Source organism: Lissotriton helveticus, chromosome 11 (assembly GCF_964261635.1).
Source record: "Lissotriton helveticus chromosome 11, aLisHel1.1, whole genome shotgun sequence".
Classification (NCBI taxonomy): Eukaryota; Metazoa; Chordata; class Amphibia; order Caudata; family Salamandridae; genus Lissotriton; species Lissotriton helveticus.
The window spans coordinates 1,092,759,873-1,092,783,096 of NC_136072.1; the positions used below are offsets into that span (position 1 = coordinate 1,092,759,873).

The 23,224-nt window shown below is 43.7% G+C and overlaps 1 protein-coding gene across 1 annotated transcript in view; it reads right to left on the minus strand.

Moving 5' to 3' along the window:
* The window catches only part of PISD (phosphatidylserine decarboxylase), a 290,490-nt gene that overhangs the window by 222,743 nt on the left and 44,523 nt on the right, over positions 1-23,224 (minus strand). The window contains exon 2 of the mRNA XM_078667731.1: positions 2,754-2,833. Within this exon, the coding sequence (XP_078523857.1) occupies positions 2,754-2,833 (80 nt within the window). The remainder of the gene's footprint in view (positions 1-2,753; positions 2,834-23,224) is intronic.

Consider the following 23,224-nt stretch of genomic DNA (forward strand, 5'->3'; position numbering starts at 1 on the left):
CTCTGAAACCTATCCAACTCCTAAAAGAGGACCGGTAAATCACAGAAGAGTAATGGTGTGCAAGCGATGCTTGGAGTGTTGTGCATCAGGAATGTGAGTTAATAAAGCTCGAACTTCCTGCTCGTGACTGAGGGAAGCTTGATTTGCTGTCAGCTTCTGCCATACCTGCACTACACAGTGTGTGAAGGAAGCTTAATACAGATCCGCACTCATGCTCTACCAGGGTGTGCGCAGGGGGCATGCACTCCTACAACTATGCTGTGCTTCAACTTTTTTGACGCTACTTTTCTTTTTACTTACACTTCATGGTTAAAAAGGCAAAGAAGGAACTTAACTGAATAATCTTTACATCACCTATTTGTTGTAGCAATTTTGGAAAACTTAAATGAAACGGGAAACATAGTTTTCAACAGATTACCTAGCTACAGTGGCACGCACAAGTTTTTTTCCAGTGAACTCTTTAAAATACACTATTAAATGACTACAGCAACAAAAGGTCCGCACTGAGTGGGCCACGGATTCGACCACGGGGGTACTGTAGGCTCAGAACAGCACTTCAAACACAGATGAAGGAGCGACATGGTATGACAAGAGACTAGTGCACTCCAACAGTACTGAGATCTGCCAATGCTATGGAGGATATTAGGCTTCAGTACCCTTAAACCATCATCTTTGACGCTCACTGAAGCCTAATTGTCTTGATCCGACTAAGATGCTTCACTAGAATACTTTCAGTGCTTTAAAGCTGCCTCGGGTTGGCAATAAGTGCTATGCACAATCTCCGAGGTAACATGAATTAGGCAGATGGAGAAATTTGCAATTTTCTCATAGAAAAGCAGAAAGGAAAAAAGAGGACAGGCATGTGACACGTCCCTTCCTGTTTACTCTCAGGATTAGACCTTTGACCTCGCTAAAACCGATATTCACTCAAAATACTAAACTGGTGTAGATTTAGAATTTGTAAAAGAACAGGCTGTCCAACTGATGAGATGCCAGAGAGGAGGTGTGGGCCAGTGGAAGTTTCCTCTGCGGACTGATGAGAGAATACATCATGATACCGCAGATAATATTTACATGGGCACCCGTTAACTCAGAGCCTGGCGAGACTTTGCTGAATTTGCTCTCCAACCAGCGACTCGGGAAATGTCACTAGCACTGGCTGCCAACAAGCTTCGTGCAGCAGTACTACATCACATGGCATGGATCAAGCAAGCGCAGGGGCTACTGACCAGTGAAGGACGAACATTAGGATAAAAGGTCGTTCTAGAAGCAGGAGAGGGCATGGCATACTGGGCATGCGACAGCAGAGGTCAGCTCATGAACAGGCTCTCTGATTTCGCCCGAACCCATCACAGATCAGCACACAGGGTTGAAGACACTGCGCCTCTCCATTCTAATCAGACAGGGTGCATGGTCAGACCCAGGGTACGAGGTTTGAACCCAGATGCTCCTGTTGCAAACGTAAAAGTAATCGGCAATCGGGGGCCTGACATTACAAAGTTAGTGGAACACCAGGTCTTGGACCACATAGGCTGGGTATCAAATAACAGCACTTGAAGTGGTTCCTGTCACACAGCAGAACACGGAGTGGACACAATAACCTCACAGGTTTCTATTTACATCACCATACCACACACAGTGGCCTTACAGGTTCTTAGGAGTTGCTCTTAGGGGTACAAGGTACTCGATAGGTTTGTATTACAGAGCAGTAAGTGGCTTACTGGGCCTCATGCGCCCAGGTGCCCCTCAAAGGGCAGATCCAGGTACAGAACCTCCAATACATCTCTACCGATCACAGCCCAGCACATCTGTAGGATGTGTGACACTAACAGGATCCAGCGTCAGAAACAGCACACTTAGACAAGCAAAGCCTATAAGAGGGACCAAGATGTCCTTAAACTCAACTCTTCAGGTGTTTGACAGCAAGAAGCAGGAGAAAAGAAGACAGTCGCTGGTGATTTAGTTTAGACAAGCATTATAATGGTATAGAGAATCCATCGGCAGCCACTCAAATAATTGAAAACCACCATGGCCAAAAAGGTACCCCTGTAAACATCCAACACATGGGGTACACGTCATTTATATAATAACTGGTGAGAATACAGACATGGACAACACTGTTGGTCACTGCGATCATAACTCTTCAGATCCAAATCCAACAAAACCAGTGCTCAGTTATCAAAATGATCAATTGGGAGGTCTTTAATTCATTCGGATGGATACAGATTAACACATACAAAAATATGTTTGAAAATGAGCAGCAATGGCATAGGATCAGAGAAATAAGTATTAGATCCACAAGTGACATTAGTAGGTCAGAAACATGTACTCGATAGGAAGAAAATAGTCTTGGCATAGGGGAACTAACCGGAGAAAAGTAGAAGAGTAGCCTGGGATTGGAGGGCTCTGTCCTTGGTTCTGTGTTCTGCAACTTTCATAAGCAACATTTCAGAAGAGTATTGATAAGTAATTAAAAGTGGTCTAAAGGGGGAAACTAAGATAAGACCCAGGTAGGACTAAAACCATGCACTAAGTCTGCAGAAGCTCTTTGGAGGACCAGCTGGTGGGAGAGATGAGCAGCTACCTAAAAGGAAGGGGACCTGGCAGTTATCACACGCTGGCAACAACCAGTCCAAAGCAGAAGAAACTCACTTAGCACAAGCCTTGCCTCCTGATCTCACCTACCCAACACTTCTGCAAACTGAAGCCCAGAAGGTAAAAAAGCAAGAGTTCGGAAGTGACATCCCACTCACCGGAATGGACATTTCTGGAAGTCTTTTGATTGCTGGAGATCTGGAACTGCCGTGGAGCAACCTTTATAAACCAGTGTAAACTGCAATGATGAAATAGAAGATGTTGATTAACCTCGAGGGTTTATCACGTAATAGTCAACTAAACAGACACATAGAAGATGCACACATTGGTGACACATGATCAGTGCAAACACAAGAGTGAATCACACATCACAGCGTTTACAATGGAGAGCAACTGATAGGGACGAAAATCTCTAACTATGAATATCGGATACTACCTACTACCACATTAGAAATTCAGCAATGGGATATGCGATTTTCAGGATCCTAGCCGCTGGTGATCAAAGATAGCTTTTCAAGAGTTAAAATATGCAAACAAACCCTTCAAAGTAAAACAAGACAAGCTTCAGGATAAATGAAAGGCAACTGCATGTCAAATTTCACTCAACTCTAACAGTACTTGCGGGAAGCACGCCCAGGCCAAGGAAACGTGTTTTGAACACATGTAACGTCACTGGATGGGATCAAAGAGTCCAGAACAGAGAAGGGATGCCTGGTCCACCCGCTAAATCCATTCCATGTATGCTTTCCACCACAGCCCTAGCATCCACATGTTCTTTCCAAGACCCTCCCTGGCTGAGGTGTGCTTGAGGTAAGTCTTTGCGAGCCAGGGCCCCACTACGCATCTCCCAGCAGCCCCTGCACAGCCACTTCCACACATTTGCAAGTTTTCAGTCTTACAAGTGAACCCCCAAAGAGGTCTATTTTGGCCCAATCAATTACATCTCCATAACATAGCACACTTGCTGAATCTTTTCTATCCAAATAAACTTGCCACGTTTAAAACAAGCTTGCATGATCCCAGCAAAAAGCAGGGGTCACACAAATGTAGCAGACTAAAAAGGGTGAAAATATAATGCGTGTCCATCGATAGACACCTGGGATTTTACATAATTTTTATTAACGGTGTGCAAATAAGGAAAGCAATCCTGACTGTATCCAGTTTACTGAGTGAAGAAAAAAATCCGATCCTCTCCTAGGAAACAAGGTTTACTTACAAAGCTGGCAGCAGATATGGACGGCCTAAAGGTGCAGCCACGAAAAGTAGGTTCGAACTGGCCTAAAGGGCAATCATAGGTAGTGCTCTGATGGGATGGTCTGACAGACCAGTGTGTGGGCCGATTTATTTGAGCAGTTTGTGGGCCTGTTTTACGGCCAGGTGGGCCAGATTTTACTTCCAATTCCCCTATTAACACAACCATTGCCTGCAGATTACACAGATGCATGCATTCTCCCGTACCGTGCAAACTACCCACACAGCGGGTCTTTACATGTTCAAAACTGACTTGATTTGCAAATATAGACCACTTTCTTTTAGCTATCTGGATTGCAACCGGGACCACTTTTAGTTTGCCAAACGGAAGCAAATGGTCTAGTAGAATCAACTGGTTCCACTTCGCTCCTTTTCTGCATTTCGGGAAACCAATTTGAGAAATGGAACTGCAATTCTACCCTTAACCTGTGTATTATTGACCCACGCTAGTGAGGACTGTAGTTTTTAGGTCAAAGCCCACCAGACAGTGCAGCGGTCTGCTTTGCTAATGACATCTTGGGGATATTGGGAAAGCTTCCCTAGCAATGCATTCCACCATCTGCTTACCATTGGGTTTGTGGTTTGTAACTCACATTTGCTTGCTTTCTATATGCTAGCTCTATTTGTTTAAGGCTCTGCACATTAAGTTCGTCCCTTCTGTTGCACAAACCCTATTTACTGTATTCTTACACAAGTGCTCGATTTCTGTAAAGAGGCCTTTTGATCTTATCACATTTGTTGTGCATTGAATTACAAAGGTCAAATGCCAGACTGTCTTCCAAGGAGCTTAGTGCTTATTTTTCTTTCTCTGACCTCATAGTGAGAGGATTTATATGGCAGTCATGATGGCTACTGGGGATGTGCTTGAGGATGGCTATACGATGTTATTTTTTTCTAGCACACAACAAAATGTAAATGTCTGTAAATGAACTGTGCAGATATTCGAGAATATATGAGAATAAGGAAAGCTGAAATTAAGCACCTCTTTGGTAATTCTGGAGTGTGGTGGAAAGAAATATTTTAATATGATAAAAAAATGAACCCAATAGGTGATGACAGTTCCACACATTACGGTTTATGTGCTGTATACTGTTATCAGTAAAACTGTATGACTGTGCAAATGTAATGGTAATTTCAACTGAACATGTATTGTCTGTAATGGAAGTACCACACCATATATACTTCACTTTAGCCCACTACACTCTAATCTGAGCTACTCCACACCACTGCAGTCTGCCCTGCACCATTCCAAACTGCGTCACTGAACTCTACTCTGCACCACTCCACTCCATAGCAATGCACTCTACCCCACACTACTCTTCAATGCACCACTGTACTCTACACCACTTCACTCAATGCCACTCCACAATACTGCACTCTACTATGTACCACTCCATTCTAGGCCAGTGCACTCTATGCCGCTCTAATCTACTCTGCACACTACGTCACCCCACTCTAAGCCACTGTACTCTAGCATGCACTACTCCACTCTACTCCGCTTCACTGCACTCTTCACCAATGCACTCTACACCAGTTTACTCAAAACCAATGTACTCTACGTCCATCTACTCTGCACCACTCAACTGCACTCTATGCTACTACACTCTGAATTCATGCCATGCCACGCCACTCTAATCTAATCTATTCTGCACCACTGCACTCCTCACCACGTTACTCAATGCCATGTCACTCTACTCTGAAACTATTTAGTCTGTACCACTGGAGAAACGACCTTAACAATGCGAGCTCAGCCAGGCATGCCTTTTCCCTGAAAGCCGAACCCCATGTGCCGTAACCCAGGCCTCGAAAAATATACTCGCCCACTCGCAATTGCGAGTGACATTTTATCAGGTGAAGCTATTTTTAGCACCTACTAGTTCCATCTGGCAAGTGAACTTAAGCGGGAAAGGAACAGGTGTTCTGTTCATTCAGAAAGAGAATGAGCAATACAGATGCCATTAAATCTTGTTTTAATCTTGACACATTCGCTGTCTGTTAAAGGAAAGAGGTCAAATGTCAGTGTGTCTTTTTACTAATTGCTGCTTGGAAAAGAGCGTTTATTTTTCTCTCTTTTACTACAGTTAGAGGTTTTTGTCAAGTGAGCTGTCTGAGGATGTCAGTTTTTTTCTCTAACACATAACATTTAAATAAATAGCCTGTAAATGACTATTAGAAATACTTAAAAATATATCATGATTTACGAAAGCATATATGTTTTGTAATTAAGAAGTGTGATGCAAATATTTAAATAGGAGCAAAACAAAATCAGAAAAATGTACTTGGTGATGTGCAAATAACGCACATTTGCAGAAACTGTATTTACAAACTCTGCTTGTACACTATGGGCCCGATTCTGATGCGGGTTGGAAAGCTTCCCAACCGAATGGGTTTGGGAATGCTTTCCCACCGAATCTGACGAGTCCACTGACCGAGTACGATGCATCCGGATGCTTCCAGATATGATTTGGTTGAATTCCCATTGGCTTCAATGGAGCCTTTGTTCCGACCGAATGCATAGGCTCCCATTGAAGAAAAGGGTGGCTGGGGAAGGCACCCCCTGTTGCCTACCACACTGTGCATGGCTGGTAAGTGAAGACCCATGGGTACCCCAACAGGCCTGATTGGGAAGGCTCCAGGTGCAGGGGGACCTACTACGGGCCCCCAAATTCTGATTCCGACTGCCGTTTCGAGTTGGACGGCACAATTCGGAAAGGCTTTCCAAAGCCAGCATCGTACTCGGCCGTTTGGAAATGCGGCCCGTAGAGACGCGCAATTCTGCTCCGTACGGCTTGGTCATTCCAAATGCCGTCGGGTTTGGATTAGGATATTTCTAACGCCTGACTCGCATCATACTCGGTCGGTTGGAAACCTTTCCGAGTCGGTTGGAAAGACAAAATCTGGATCCGATTTGGAAGGAGCAAATGCCGTTAGGAGGCCTTCTTAACCGCATCAGAATCAGGCCCTATATAGTTTTATCAGTAAAACTGCATGTCATTGGGAAATGATGTGGGCATTTCAATGGAAAATCTGCTGATTGCAAATGACAGCATGCTACCACCTTATGGTTCAGTTATGTATTTATTAAAAGTGATAGTTTTCAAACATAAGTTGAAAAATGTGCCTGCCTCCTCCCTGATGACAATTGTGTTAATGAACTAAGAGGCAAATCGGGTCATGTGTATCCTACATGTGGCTAGATTTGTAGAATATATGGAGTAAAGGTTTAGTCTATTAAATCAAAAGAGCTTTTTGTACAGCAGACATGCTGGACTCACATATTTGCAGGTACTTTCATACTTGATAATGAAGAAAACGGAAGCTCAATTAATTAAAATATTTGCCCACGATCACATCATTTAAAACCAGTTTATGGGTCAAGAGCATTACAATTCAGTTGAATAGATTATTTAAGTCACTAGACCTGCAGGTCTAGTGACATTTTAATGATTTTTTTAGGCCAGCTTAACCACGCATATACCTTGACGTCGAAATGCGAAGTTGCATTGCGACTTGGCAGGCACAGGAAGAGGAAGTATCGGGAAGGGATACAGTGAGCTAAATGGAGCTGGGTCCGGGCCTTGGGTGGGGGGGGGGTAATTTGTAGGGCTCAGGAGCGGTTTGAGGTTGTTTAAAGGGGGAAAGAACAGTTTTTTAAAGGGCTAGGGGCAATTTTAGGCCTCAGGGCAGGGGGGGCGCTTGGGGGAGTTTTGGGGTGCAGGGTTCATTTTTAGAGGTCAAATAGGATTGGGGCAGATTTAGGGCTCGAGGGGGGGGGGGTCGGGGTACTTTAGGGATGTAGGGAACAGTGTTTAGGGCTCAGGGTGGGGGAGCCTGGAGTCGGGGTAGTTTTGGGGTGCGGGGTTAATTTATAGGGCTCAGGGCAGGGGGAAAAGGGACAGTTTACAGGGCAGTGATATGATCTTCAGCATGCATGTCTCTTTACCCATCATGTCTTTACCACAAAATTGCGTGGCAAAGACACAATCGTGGTTGAAATCACGTGGTACAGACATGTGTTGTTCAGTAATGCGTTGTGCCATCATAAAACCAAGCCACAACAATCTGTTGTATTCAGGCAAACAATACATATCACTAAAGTTGACAACATCTCCATAAAGAATTGTGAGGCTTTTCTAACAAGATGCAATCCTTCACCGTCTTCCACCTGTAACTTCCTGCTCCTTTACAGACCTCCACCTAGCAACATTCCCAGACGCACTTCTAGACACAGTTTCAAACCTGACAACAATACACTCCAACCTATGCGTTCTGGGTGACCTTAACATTTGGTTTGATAAAACCAATATGACCTATCCAAAAACAATAATCACCGGCCTAGACGCATTGAACCTGCATCAAATGTCCACAATCTGACACACACCGCTGGACATATCCTAGATGTCATTTTTGCTAATACTGAACTAGTTACCTTTCAAACTATAACTCCAGTCACATGGTCAGACCATCACTTGCTTGCTTTCCAACATAAAACAACACTAAGCGACTCACCTAAAACTACCTTACATCCATCCACCTATCGGGTGTGGAACAAACTCAATTTGGAACACTAGGAAACACAACTAACATCCAGTATACATCTGGAAACCATATATTCAGTTCAGAATCTATCGGAGTGGCTACAGGAAGCTTTTGACATCCTGATACCACTCAAAACCACACAACAGAACAAATGAAAAAAAGCGCCTTGGAGAAACATAGAAATAAAAGACATAAAACAACAAATTAGAAAGCTGCAACGTACCTGGCTCAAAACAAACGCCAAACAAGACAAACTTCACCTACAGAAAATTAACAGATTATATAAGTCGGCTTTCAAAAAAGCTAAGGTACTATTCAGACAGAATTCAAAACGCTTAATGTGCAAATAAAGAATTCTATAAAATACTCAATGAATTTCGTAAACCAAATTGCCTAGTAGGAACTCATCCTGTTACTCAAGATTTCACAGACAAACTGGCAAATCATTACTCAGACAAAGCAGACACGTTGGACTCGTACTTAAAACAGAAACAAAGCACTAGCACTAACCCTTGTACAAAACAACTATCAAAGAATACTCTAATCAAGCCTCTCCGTTCCTTCCAACACATCTCACACGATGAATTTATGGACCTGGTCAAAGCAAGCAGGCCTGCCGGCAGCCCTTCTGACCCCTGTCTGCCACAAACTTTCAAGACAATTCTTTCAACAACCTCTGCTGCCATTCCAGTAAGAAGAATCCTCAACGATTCCTTAACTACTGGAATATTTCCAGAAGAACTCAAAAAGTCATACGTACGCTCTTACTGAAGAAAACAAACTTGGACCCCCTGAACTCTGACAACTACAGACCCATTACAAATGGACCTTTCCTGGGCAAACTGATAGAAAGAGCAGCGTTCGCCCAGATGTCACAATTCATTGAAGAGAATGACATACTTTCAGATTTCCAAACAGAATTCCATCTGGGAAGAGGCACTGAATCTGCCCTCCTTGCCATCTCGGATGACCTAAAGAATACAGTTGACCGCAACGGGGTTGCTGCGCTACTCCTCTTGGACCTCTCAGCTGCCTTTGACACCGTTGACCATGACCCTCTGAAACAAAGACTTTATGAAGCCGGCATAGAGGGAACTGATCTAGACTGGATCGCGTCCCACCTTCGAAACAGAACTAATGTCATCCATACTCCACCTTTCTCATCCAAACAGTACTCAACAAAAGCAGGGGTCCCTCAAGGGTCTATCATCTCGCCCATGCTTTTCAACATCTACATGAAGTCTTTACCAGTACTGATCAATAGATTTCACCTCACGTGCTAAAACCATGCAGATGACACGCAAATACTCCTTCAACTGGAATGCCCCAAAGACATTGGTAAATCACCAATTTTCAGCTGTCTCAGAGCCGTGGATCAATGGATGACTTGGAGCCATCTCAAATTGAATGCTTGAAAATCTGAAATACTCACGTGTGGCGAATGGAAAAATTACAACCCGCTTGCCGCATGGCCTGATGAACTGGGATCACTTCCTAAAGTATCGAAGGAAGTAAGAAACCTCGGAATGACCATGGACTCCAAGCTGTCGATGAATGCCCAAGTGGATAAACTAGAAAGATCAAGCTTTGTTACTATACAAACACTGCAACAAATTTTCCCTCATTTGGGATTTCCACACAGGGTCCAAGCTACCATCTCCCTTGTTCTATCCAAACTTGATTACGCCAATAGCCTCTACCACGGATCACCTATAACGACCATGAAAAGACTACAACCGATTCAGTACTCGGCTGCCAGACTACTCTTGCATATCAAAGCACGAGACCACATCTCCCCTGCCTTGAAAGCCCTGCATTGGTTACTGGTTGCCAGAAGATCCACGTTAAAGCTGCTTTGTATTACCCACAAAGCAATACATGGAATAGGACCACTCTTCATCAGGAATAAAATCACAAAACACATTCAACAAAGGAACCTCCGCTCTAAAGGAGCATCTCGCCTCAAAATCCCACCATACAAGAAAAAAAACATAAGTGGCACATCCTTCTCTGTTCAAGCAGCCAAACTATGGAACACTTTACCCCCCAACATAAGATCCACCGACAACCACCTTATCTTCAGAAAACTACTAGATTTGGCTCTTCCCCACATAAGCACCATACGGAAACAGAAATTTACAGCATATCCCTCTGCATATAAGCATTTGTTTTCACTGTAGATATGTGCCTATCTTTGTGTATTACGTTATCAAACATGTAAAATAATTATGTTGTTAAGAGAAAAGAAAAAAAAATAATAATATTGATCAATAAATAAAAATCATCTTTGGTCTACGTGTACATAGTTCCATTGTGCATCCATGCACCTTCCATGTACTTGGATCTGAGTGTCTGTTACTTTTCTCCTGAAAAAGCATATCCTAAGCACTACCCTATTTCTCATCCTGTGCCTCTATCAATATATTTAATCTAAATATACTTACTTCCTTTATGTATCTATATACTTTCAATGTACTTATGGATCTATATATTTATCACTTTCTTCTAATTTAGCATTTCCAATGCACTAGCCTATTTCTCAGCCTATACTTCGCTCAATATATCGTCTAGCCCAACCTTCTGACTCTTCTCAAACTTCTTTCTACTACCCCTTCCAATGCACTACCCTATCTCTCATCTAATACATCTATCATTATATCCTCTACATCCACTCTCTCATTTATCCCAAACCCCATACCACAACTATGATCACCAAAATGACCCTTTCTAGACTCTCTTCTGCTCTACCCCTCCTTGCATCATCTGACACCCTTTTACTACACCGATCCCCTAAAACAAACCTTTCTAAACTCTCCCCTCTGACTCCTCCACTCCAAATCTCATTTGTACTCATACAAAAACCTCTTCCTACTGCTAAGACCTAAAAAAAAGTCACTCTTTTATCCCCCCACTATCCTTTTCAATCAAAATTAACAGACTAACATGTTCACTTCTCAAATTCCATATTCAACTATACTAATATACTGCCCAAATAACTGAATAACATATCTACTACTCAAATTACTTCATATTTATACTATACTAATTTTCAACACTAATCCTTTATGGGTTACGGAGTGGCGTGCTACTCGCCAGAAAAGTGCTTCAACACCCATCAGTGGTAACAAGTGCTATATGAATGCAAATCTTTCTTCCCCTTTTATCCCTCCGCTATCCTTCTCACTCCAAGTAACAGACTAATATCCACCACTGAAATTACCTCATATTTCACCATATTAATTCACCACTAATCCTTTATTTGCTTCCTGAATGCGTCAACAAGTGATAAATAAATACAAACCTTTGTCCTCCTCTATCTTTCTGCTATCATTCCAAATCCAAATAACTAACTAACCTATCCACCACTTAAAATGTAATTGCAAGTTTCACTATACTAATTCAACACTAATCCTCTATGGGTCCCGGAGTAGCGTGCTACCCGCCGAAAAAGCGCTTTGATGCCTCGTCAGGGGTAGTAAGCGCTATATAAATGCAATTACAATAAAATACTCCATTAAACTCTACTCCACGATGCTTTACGCAACTCCCTCTTAGCCACTTCATGCCACTTTACTCCACTCTACCACTCCACTCTTTGAACCCTGTGCCACTCCAGTCTATGCCACTTGACTCTACATCCCTCTACTCCATTCTACAACAATCTACTATTCTCCCTACCACTCTACAATATTCTACTCCTCACCCTCTATGCCACTCCACTCTGCTCTATACCATTCCACACCACTCAACTCTACTCCTCTCCACTCTACGTCCTTCCACTCTAGGAGAATCTACTTCTTCTACAACACTCTACACCACTCTACTCCACGCCACTACTTAACACTCCACTCTATGACCCTCCATGCCACTCTCGTTTACGCCACTAACTTTTAGCCATGCTGAACAGCACCCACACTGGTGTACAACATGGCTAAAACATATTGGCAAAGCCAATGGATCTCACATAGATGAGATTTATTAGCTTTGTCAATTCTTGTCCTAATAGTCCTCTATCTTTCACAGTGTAATGACCATTTACAGATCTTAAGAAAATATCTTCAATACTTAAACAATAATATGCTTTATTTAATTTTCAGCAATCATGAATACCAGGGATGTGGAGGGTGAGCATACAGAGAACCCAAAGTGCAGCTTGACTTTCCTACAGTAAACGTTTGACCTGCTTCTGTAACTGTGTGCAGAGAAGGCAGAGAAGTGTGCATATATAACCTGCTAGAGTAGAGACCTATTGCATTTCAAATGTCACACACAAGCAGACATAGACACGCACACAGACTCATTAAAGAGTTAATAAACAAGCCCACGTTAAATGGAAAGGCAAGAAATTTGGTGTGTAGTCGCACGCAGGAAAATTAGTACGTAAACCGTGGGAGTGCCTTAAGTCTCAGTTACAAGCACGGGTACTCCTATCAGCCATATAACAAAGTTTTTTTTTTTTGGTTTTTTTTTGAGAACCTTTATTAGCACTTCACATAAATACAAGCATGGGCCTACAACCATCCCGGCCGGCCGCTAGGCAATCTGAAAGATCAGCAAAGCCATATAAAAAGATACAGCAGCCCATAATTGGGGGTCAGATAAGCATCCAGGATATAACTCGTATTCAAGCGTACAGCGTGACAATCAGGATTCAAGAGGGTTCATTTTACAGTGAAGAAAAAATTAAAAAAGAAAAATATCAGAATAATTGCCATACGGTCATACATGGTCCTACAATAGCAACATGAAACAGAAATCTGCAAAGAGTGCGAAAACACTTAAAGACATGGGGGCAAGGCATACGAGTCAGGATAAATGTAAATAGCACATACAGGCCTGGTCGGAGAGCACCCCAGCCCTTAAAACAAAACAGACTGTAGGAAACATGAAAAACAACGACACCGAAAAGAAGAAAAGACAAAGGGTCATAGAGACAAAGAAAGAACAAATAAACAACCCCCTTCCCCCTACCCCCCACCCTGCACCCCTGCAGAAGGCTACGGTCTACCCCCTCCCAGCAGCGTGCCTATCGCCCTAAATGAGAACCCGAAATATAGAATAATAGAAAAAGGAAAAAGGAAAAAATGAGAAGGGCCCTCGATCAAACCACCCGGCCCCCCTCCCTCACCCATCGCGCACAATTACCATCATAAAAGCACGGTCAGTATAGCCACAGCCAGCAATAATTATCAATTCAATCAATGACATCCCCGTTGAAAGTCCCTCTAGTCACCGTCAGCCAACAATGCGTTCCACTATGTCCTATACGGTCTCACCCCTGGCCTTTCCTATCAATAGTACCTACATGCGGCCATTCAGCAGTCGGCATACAGAGCAGTGTGGTGGGTCCAACCGATCCGGGCGGACCGGGCAGCGCCATTACTCCATGGGACTGTAGCCCCCAAAACCCAGCCGAATACGGTTGGCGGAAATCCATCTGTGTCAGTAGCGATACCGGAAACATCGCCCAGTCCGAATACAGTCTCACCAGCCAGGAAGAGAGGGTCACACAATCCGGTAATCGTTGAAACGCCGCCGGGGCAGCCCAAACTATGGATCGATGTTGTTTCTTCAGCCGCCGTACAGATAAGGGCCCCGACGAGTCACTCACATATACAACAGGGCAATCCAAAGCAGTATCAAGGACCGGGTCTATCGGCGTCTCCACGAACGTAGGCGCAGCTGGAACATTCATCACTGACGCAGAAGCGGGCACATCGGCGCTTCCTTGAGATTGAACCATGCCCATGTGGAGCGGCGGGACAACAATGGCGGCCATCCTTCTTCCCAGATCCCGAGCGTCCCGGATCAGGGTCATATGCAGAGTTGTTAACGCAGCCAATACATCTCTGGACGTGGGCTCTTTCTCGTGGCGCCAGATCCCAGGACTCTCCCGCACAGCGGCTTCTCTGCCCGGATGAGGTGTACGTAAGAGGGTGCTATCCGCCATCCTAGCTGATCCGGCCTCGTCCTTCTCCACCTCACCTCGGGATCGGGCCCCACACCAGGGAGGGACAGGATTCACAGCGGGAATCTCAAAAGTCAAGGCAGGGTTCTCAGCGGAGAGTCACCAAAAGGCTAAAAACTCCGCCTCTCCCCGGGGGCCGCACGTTGACTCCGGGAAAAGTCGTTAGTGTGCCCGGACACAACACCAGAATGGGGGCCAAGTATCATGCACGCCCCTCAACGCAGCTGTATCGCACTCCCCAGATGGTGCTCCTCTCGGTGGGCTGGGTCGGCACTGTCGCCATCGGCCATCAGGTCTTCAGTTCCCTCCGGCCGACTCCTCCCCATCACCAGAGGCCGCTGTTGTTGCAGTCGCGGCCGGCCGCTCTTCGCACTCAAGACCCCGGTCCCAGCGCTGTGAAGGCCGCAAAGCATTCGGGGACATTTCAACGGGTCAGCAGCAAGCAGGAGCCTCGAGAGCGAACGGTAAGTGAAAGTTATCCTTCGCCTACATAAATACTCCGTTACGGCCCAGGATAAGTGCCAGGATGTAAGCGCGGGGTGAAAAGGCTCACGGAGCCGAGCGTTTACGCAGCCATCTCGGTCGCCATCTTGGCTCCTCTCCCCATATAACAAAGTTATGGTAGAGCCCACCAGCTGCTTACCGCTGGTTGTCGGCTGCCGTGTTAAAACATGGAGCACGTCAGGTACTGTGTTGAAAAACAACACAAAAAAACAGCAGCACGCCATGTAATAGGGCATCGGGTGCTGTGTTGAAAAATAATACATAAGGGCAGCGCGGCCACCTTGTTAAAACATGAAGCATGTCAGGTGCCTTGTTTGGAAACAATTTCTCCAAAAGTAAATATTTCAGGGGAAAAAAAAGGCGGGCGGCTGTCACATTTTTTATTTTTTACTTTTGTAGAAATTGTGTCACGACCCACTTTAGATGTTTAAAGCTAAAGCGCAGCGTGCAGAGATTGCTACAAAACTAAATTAATTCATTAATAGAAAAGCGGTGCCTGTCTGCTTTTTTTCTAATTATTTACTTTTGTAGCCATTGTGGCACACTGCACTTTAGCTTTAATCCTCTGAAGCTAAAGAACAGCATGACATAAATGCTAATATAGCAAATAAATATAAAAAAAGGCGAGCGGCCCACGTTACTGCTACTAATAAAGTAAATAAATACTGGGAAAAAACACGATTTACTTTGTATGTGCTGGTTGTAGGAAAGTAAGTTGTGGCTGGAATAGGGGAAATTATTAAAGAAAATAGTGCTCACAAACTAGATAAAACAGAAGTAAAATGTCCAGGCCTCATGGGAGGTTACAAATGCAGACAAGGTGTTTCTAAGGAGGGACTAAGAAGCCTATTAACGAACCAGAGGCAATCACTTAGAAAGGACAGTAACAGGAGCCAACTGAAAAGATAGGTGAAACTTCAAGTCCATACCTGAATACAGCATGCCTCGCAGAGTAGCGCATGCGCTGCTCATTCTCGACCTAAAAATGACCTCCTTCCACCTACCTCTCCAGCTGCTTTCAGTGCTTTTCCACTCTGCCTGAATCTGTGCTCTCTGCTCTCCATTGGAACAGAGAACCAGCACTATGTGGCCTGTCGTTCCTTTAAAATAAAGAAAGAGTGGGAAACAAACTAGTGGATTTTGAATTCAGTTATGTATGGCCCTTACAGAAAGCCTCTAGTGAGAAAAAAAAATCTTTAAATCTGGTTATTCACTGCTATAATGAAGCAACTGTGGGAAACAAAAGATATTTCCTACTGTTTCTAAGCCATGAAGAGGTTCCAGGCCACTCTGACCGGATTCTCAGAGAGGCTGTTTAGTGCAGCACTGAATGGAGAACATAAAACAGATTTAGGAGCAGTAGTACAGAGGGTGGTTGGGGTAGGGGTGGCTGGAGGATAGTATTTATTTTTGCGTTTGGTAGTGAGATATAAGGCCATGTAATGTATGACTACCCAATTACTTAGAGATGAGTAAAATTGAATGGGGATGTTTTCCACTGTGGGTTCTGAGTGACATCTTAGGCAACCTGAGCTTCGCTTTCGTCTACTTTATGTCAACCAGAATCCTGCTCCCCCTTACTCTGCTTAGTTGAAAGCAGTCCGACGATTTTGGGGGTTATACATAACATACCATTACAGAGGGCTAAAAGGTGAAAAACGCTGATGCCGTTCACCTCAGGGGTCTCAGTGACATCATAGACAGCTTGAGCTTCGATCCTGTCTATTTTTAGTCAATCAGAATCCTCTGTGAAAACAAATCCCCATTATTCTCTGTTAACCATTTATAATTATGAATATTCATGCTCCTCGCTCTCTATGACAGCCACGCATAGGATAACATGTGTATTGAACAATTACAGAAATTATAACGGAGCGCTCATTGATTAATAACTGCCATTTTGTGCTTAACCTAATGTGATGTGGCCAGTGATACTATCACTGTAGATGAATGGTCTACTAACTCGTCACAACTACTACTGTGATCAGTGCTCCCACCGCAAGCATGCCCTAGGCCTAGACAGTCTATTATTGTTAGACGCCAAAGTGTATTATGCTGAGTAATTATTATCTGCTGTAGACTCACGTAGTGGGTGAAATACACTTCCATATAATCAACATACTTATTTTGTGAATAGAGAATGGATGGCTCCCATCCTTCAAAAAGTGCCTATTAAAACCTTTTTTGGGCCAGTGGCTTACGTTTTTATTAGCATTATTAAGATTATAAACCAACAATACAGAGAGTCGTCACGTGCAAACAGCACAAGCAGTCACATGAAGGAAAACACATGAAAATTACTAGGTAGCGAGCATCGTAACACAACCATGGGTATAAGGTATGAAGTCATGAAGATTGACATTAGAATGGAGGTGGGAATGCACCGGCCACAATCAGGGCGAAGAGGGACATGTAAAAAGTGTACAGCAGCAGGACACGTTTCGGAAATCTGTCAACCCCCAAAGTCAGGGGCATACTTAAAAGCACATTTGGAAAATATGAAACTCCGACACCACTATGCGCCGCAGTTTACTCAGCAATTAATTTTCTGGAATTGACTCACAGTAACCTGGGCCACCCACCCATCTCCTATCATTGAGACAACATAAGCTCCTGAACAACATTCATGCACACAAGAACTGGGCACACTGAGTGCTAGAGGTGTCCTTGAAAGCAGTGTCTACAGTACATTGACAATTGGGAAATAGCATATTACCACATCGCACCAGGGCACTGCCAACTGGGGCCCTTATCCAGTGGCACTACTGCTTCAAAGCGACTCTTTTCAACACCGACATATCCGTTCTCTAAAGATAGCACTTGTATTTTGTCTCCAGGCCCACCTATTCACCTTTTGCCTCCTTTCCCAACCAGCACAAGCTAACCATTCATCAAGTCATCCTTTCACGACAAATTTGCATTCCTCCGGATACGGAAAAGAGAAACTTCTTCTCAACATCACTGCTGATGTAGCTTTATCATGTTAAAAATTGGATTGGAATGGGAGTTAATGCCTTCCAGAGAGTATAAACAATATCCAAGTGCTAGAGAGCTAGCAGAGGTCTGCCCCGTGCCTGCATCTTCATAGGGCACTACCTTGTGGTTATGTGTCCATGCTGATGTAGTAACAAATTATGTAGAGTGGATGATTTAATTTAAAACATTTACAAAAAACAGGGGCAGCCCGAAACTAATTGAAACCAGGGAGAATTAAACAGTAACACAAACAATGGTTCCAAATTGATCATAAATGTAGGAATGAACATCTAGAATTACAAATGTATCAAAACAGTAATTACACAAAAAACAATTTCAAAAAGACCTGTTTATCATACAATAGAGCAGTTTCAAGAAAACAGTGCTCAAGTGATCACACGGTGAGAGGTCAAATGGATTAATCCTGGTCCTTCATTTTCTCAGGATTTCCTGCACTTGCTTCTCTAATCTTCCACTAGTCCTGACGATGACCCTCAAGCCACCGAGTGTTAAACCGTTGTCAACACCTTAGGCTGTGTAAACAACAAATACCTACAAGTTGTATGGAGTCTGAACTCTGGAGGCCCTTGTTCTGTACATATTTGTTTACTCTGTATTTAACCTATTATTCCATTGCCGCCTTGTATTAGACACACTACAGCACTGGCTTATGGCCTCTCACAAGACTGCAAAATCATATATGCAAACTATAGACACCCAAAGTCTTGACTGGCATTTGCCTCCAAATATAGTTGGCATGTTTGTACGAAGATATTTAAGTTTTACGGCCGATATATTTTCAGGCTATATTTTGAGCAGATGACTTAGCAGTGCAGGTTTTTTGGGCTGCCTTCAAAGGCAGATAAGAGTGAGCTCAGCCAGTGTGCAGCGATTTCGCTCTCTCCTTGGAAAATCTCGTTTTAGGTTGATAGACCCTTTCAAGGTTGTAAACCCAGCAAAGGAATGCATTGTCTACCCTTAGATCAGGAATGTATTGTATTGTAATTGCATTTCTATAGCACTTACTACTCCTGACAAGGAGTTAAATCACTTTTGTGGGGAGTAGCACGCTACTCTGGAACCCATAAAGAATTAGTGGTGAATTAGTATAGTAAAAATATTAAAGTAATTTGAGCGGTGGATATGTATGTTAGTTATTTGGATTGAGAAGGATAGTGGAGGGATAGAAGAGGGGAAAAGGTTTGCATTTATATAGCACTTGCTACCCTTGCATGCACATTTATTGTTCCTATGCAGGGGGTATGTTTATGTAAATATAAATTATGTTGCTGTATGTAAACACCCGGACTATTTCTCATAGTGATGTCTCAAAAGGCTGGAAGCATTTTTTATTGGTTCTAGGCAGGTGGCAGTGCTAAGATAGAATATGCTCTTCTCTGTATCTCCGTTACATACATCAAAGTAGAAGACAGTTGTTCTACCACAGTTTAATACAATCACAAAGTGTAAGATTTGCACTGTTGGAAGGCAAAAGTGTAGAAAGGGGACACCAAAGAATAAGTGAACAATGGGGTTTCCATGTGAGATGAGAAGCTGAGTCGTCGTATTACCCATAAGGCTGTCCACCAACAGGTATATAAGAGCCAAAGCATTTGCTTGAAAGTTGGTTTTATGGGTACTGTCAGTAATCTGCAGCTGTGGTCGCCCAGACAACATTTGCTTTTCTATAATCTGCTTATAGTACAGTTGCCACAGGACATTGGGGCGATGTATGCAGTCCAAGTTCTCTTCCAAGTCGTTTTATACACAAAAAATAGAAAAAGCATGTTTTAACACATTACATTTATTTATACATTTACACATTTACATTTATGACCATGGAGTTTACACCAATCCTTTCATCGTGCATTATGTTACATTTTCATCCCTTTTCCCTCAGGAATCAAGGGAGCCACCCATGAACTGGTTTTTCTCGATCCAACATGTATGTATCTTGGAGCAGGGTAGGGCCACAGATACAAGCCTGGTAGGATAAGAAATCTTTGGTACAATTAGCCTGGAGTGGGAGAGTCAAATGTATTTGAACACTCGTCCGATTACACTCCAGACGTGAGAATGTAAATAAAAATTAAATTGGTGTCAAGCAATAAGAGACGTCTTTTTAAGGCAAAAAGAACTTAGTGGTGTATCAACATCATTTCTTCACTAGAGTAGAAGGTCCAAATGACTCAGACACATATGTAAAAGCTTTAAAGGGAATAACAGCTTGTTGTGTATTTGAGGGACTTACTTTACAATTAATACGAGACCAATTAGTTGTCTAAAGCTATCTGTCGTAGCATGGTGGTTTTAAAGTGTTATATACAAGTGTCAGTTCCGGTTCCAGTGTCAAGTGCAGTGCATGTGTGCAGGGATTTCAAACCCTCCAAGCCGATAATTGCCCTATATCTATAATCCATAGCTGACAAAGTAGCAGCAATAACAGCAATAACGGCAACTTCAACTGCAACTGTAACAGTTAATAGCTACAATTACAGTCTACGACTCAACTCAACTACGGTTCGTAAAAAAAACATCTTTGCCTGTATTTTCTCCCTGTCAATCCTGTCAATCCTGTTAGTGTTGCCTGGTTTTGGTCCTGATGATCGCACAGTGGTATAGTACTCACCGATCGGTGCTCCTGGTATCCCGGTGTGGGTCTGACCACGAGGCACGGCAGGGAGAAGGACAAGTTCGAGGTTCCTGGTACTCTTGGTGCCCCGACTCTCAACCTACAGCTTTTCGAGGGGCCTGCTCATCAGCTTATCAGCTCGCAGCCTCCCGCTTCAATACAGGCTGCATTTGTATCTTGCGGGCTGCATTCGCGCATCACATCCGCATCTACTGTCCAGTATTGCTGCTTGCCGCTCACGGCTGCCGCTCGCAGTTCTGCCGACCTGCCACTCAGCCGCTCGGTCTGCCGTCCTCCGCTGCTCAGTTGTTGCCGGCCCACGCTACTCTGTTGTCAAGGGCGACACAGAGGAGAGGCGGGTCGGCCATCGGGAATCGAGGCTTGAAGCTGGGAGCACTAACGGAGAATCTGCTAAGCGCTGCTGTGAAAATCTATGTGAACTTCTATGTCCCAGTAACCTGGACGGGGTCCAGAGGTGGTAAAAAGGCGGCTAAAAGATACAGGGTCAAATTGCTTGTGTGCGATTATCGGATCCAGGGGGGAGAAAAGGACCCAGACCCGGAAAAGCTCAAGCTGTAATAAAACACAGAGCAATAAGAAAAGGAATGGCGGGGTATACTGGGGCAGGGGGCGTGCAGGCCAGTAAACAGCACCTACAACAGACCCCACAAGAAGTACAAGAAATACAAGACACTCATGAAATATTGAACACTCAGAGCACAGAGAGCGCACATAGCACACAGAGCACGCAGAGAACCAAGGGCACACAGAGACGACCTGAGACAAGGGGGTCCAAAACTAAAGAAAATAAAGACCAAGACAAAGACAAAGAAAAGGACAAAAAAGATAAAGACAAAGATTAAAATGAAGACAAAGAAAAAGGCAAAAATAAAGATAAAAATAAAGACAAAGACAAGAATAAAGATAAAGACAATGAGAAAGACATGGAGAAGTACAAGGAGAAAGGGAAGGATATAGAAGGCAGCGATAATTTGGAATTGCTGGTCAAAAAGGCAAAGAGACTGCAAACAATCAAAAACTTGAAAGCAGCTGCCAAAACCACCGGGCAATCATTAGAGTCTCAACCAAGGATCTCCAATATCTTTACCCCTCTGCCCAAGGAAGGGTTGAGTAGCTCCGCTAAAGCTGAAAACCAAAGGTCTATGCCGGATAACCCAGGGACCCAAATTGGTGAAGCCAGCGGAATAATCAATCCTGCCGACCCTACAGCGCCTGCATCAGAATCAGAGGTGGCGACAAGGCCGGCTCTGGATCCAGGAACCCTGATCTCAGCCCCCACTCAGGGAAAAAATATGGCGAGTACAACAACAGTCATAGCCGAGACAGGGGAGCACATGCACAAGTATTCAAACAAAACGCCAATATCCAACTGCTCTTCTCCCTCAACAAAAACGTCCTCTCTCGGAAAAATAATAAAATCTCAAACCCAAGCAACTTCCAAGGAATCAGACTCTGAAATATATGAAACAGGCATCTCTATTTCTAGTGAGGCAAGTGACACAAGTGAAGCACAAAGACTAGATCCATCAAGCCCTGAGTCATCAGACTCCCCAGTTCTAAACACAAGAAAAACGAACGAATCAGGCAAGATAACACCCCAAGAAAAAAACTGGAAAAAAGGAGAAAAAGACAAAATAAATTAATATATCAAGAAACTACAGATCAGGGGAGCAATACAGAACAGATCAACTATACTCGAAAAAGCTCAACTCCAAAACACACAACAGAATCAGACCATAATCACTACATCTTGGATGAGACCAAAGGGATCGGTCATAAGCAACATGAAAACATCCGCTGCACTGGAAAACATGTAGAGCCCTCCCTGAGTGAAGTACTAAGCTCTATTAAGAACTTTCACGAAGATGTTAAAATAGACAATCGGAGGAACCACGTTGCCATCCAAAAACTGCAAGGAGCGATCAAAAAAGTGGGTCACACCTGCTTAGAAATCTCAGACAGAATGGCTTCAGTAGAATTACGTACTGAAAATCTGGAGAAAGACGTTGCTGATCTTCAAACTCAAGAAAAAGAGCAGGAGGGAATTATAAAAGATCTAACGCTGAAGGTCGAAGATCAAGAAAATAGAGCCAGACGAAATAATCTGCATTTTCTTGGAATTCCCGAAGGCGCAGAGGGAAACGACCCAAGGGGCTTCATGATCACCCTCCTTAAAACAGCCTTTCCGGGATTACAATCTTGGGAAATGGACAGAAAGGTACAGCATGCTCACCGCTTCCCCCTAACCCTCCCAAAGCGATATCCTACTCCACCACAATATCCGAGGGCAATGCTGGTACACTTCGGGAACTTTCTCTTGCGCGAAGCCATCTTTGATCTTGCTCGGCCCACCAGTAAGAGGGAACACAAAGGCTTCATGTTCTTTGCTCGACCAGACTATGCCCATGCCACGGTGGAACGAAGGTGGAGGCCGAGACAACTATTTACCCCCTTCGAGCAAATCGGCGCAACAGTCTTTCTACAGAACCCAGCTCGACTAAAAATAATCTTCAATGAAGCAATACAAAGTTTTACAAGCGAAATTCAGGCACAGGCATACTTAAAAGAAATCTCAGACTCGGGAAAACGTAAAACAGAAAAACACCAAAAACAATAAAAAACACAACTACTATTGTAAAAACCACCAGCGACAAGATCAGGAGTACAAGACAAGAAAAGGATGGGGCTCCGTCCTGAAGAGAGGGGGGGAAGAAAAGACTGGGGGAGGGGGGAAACAA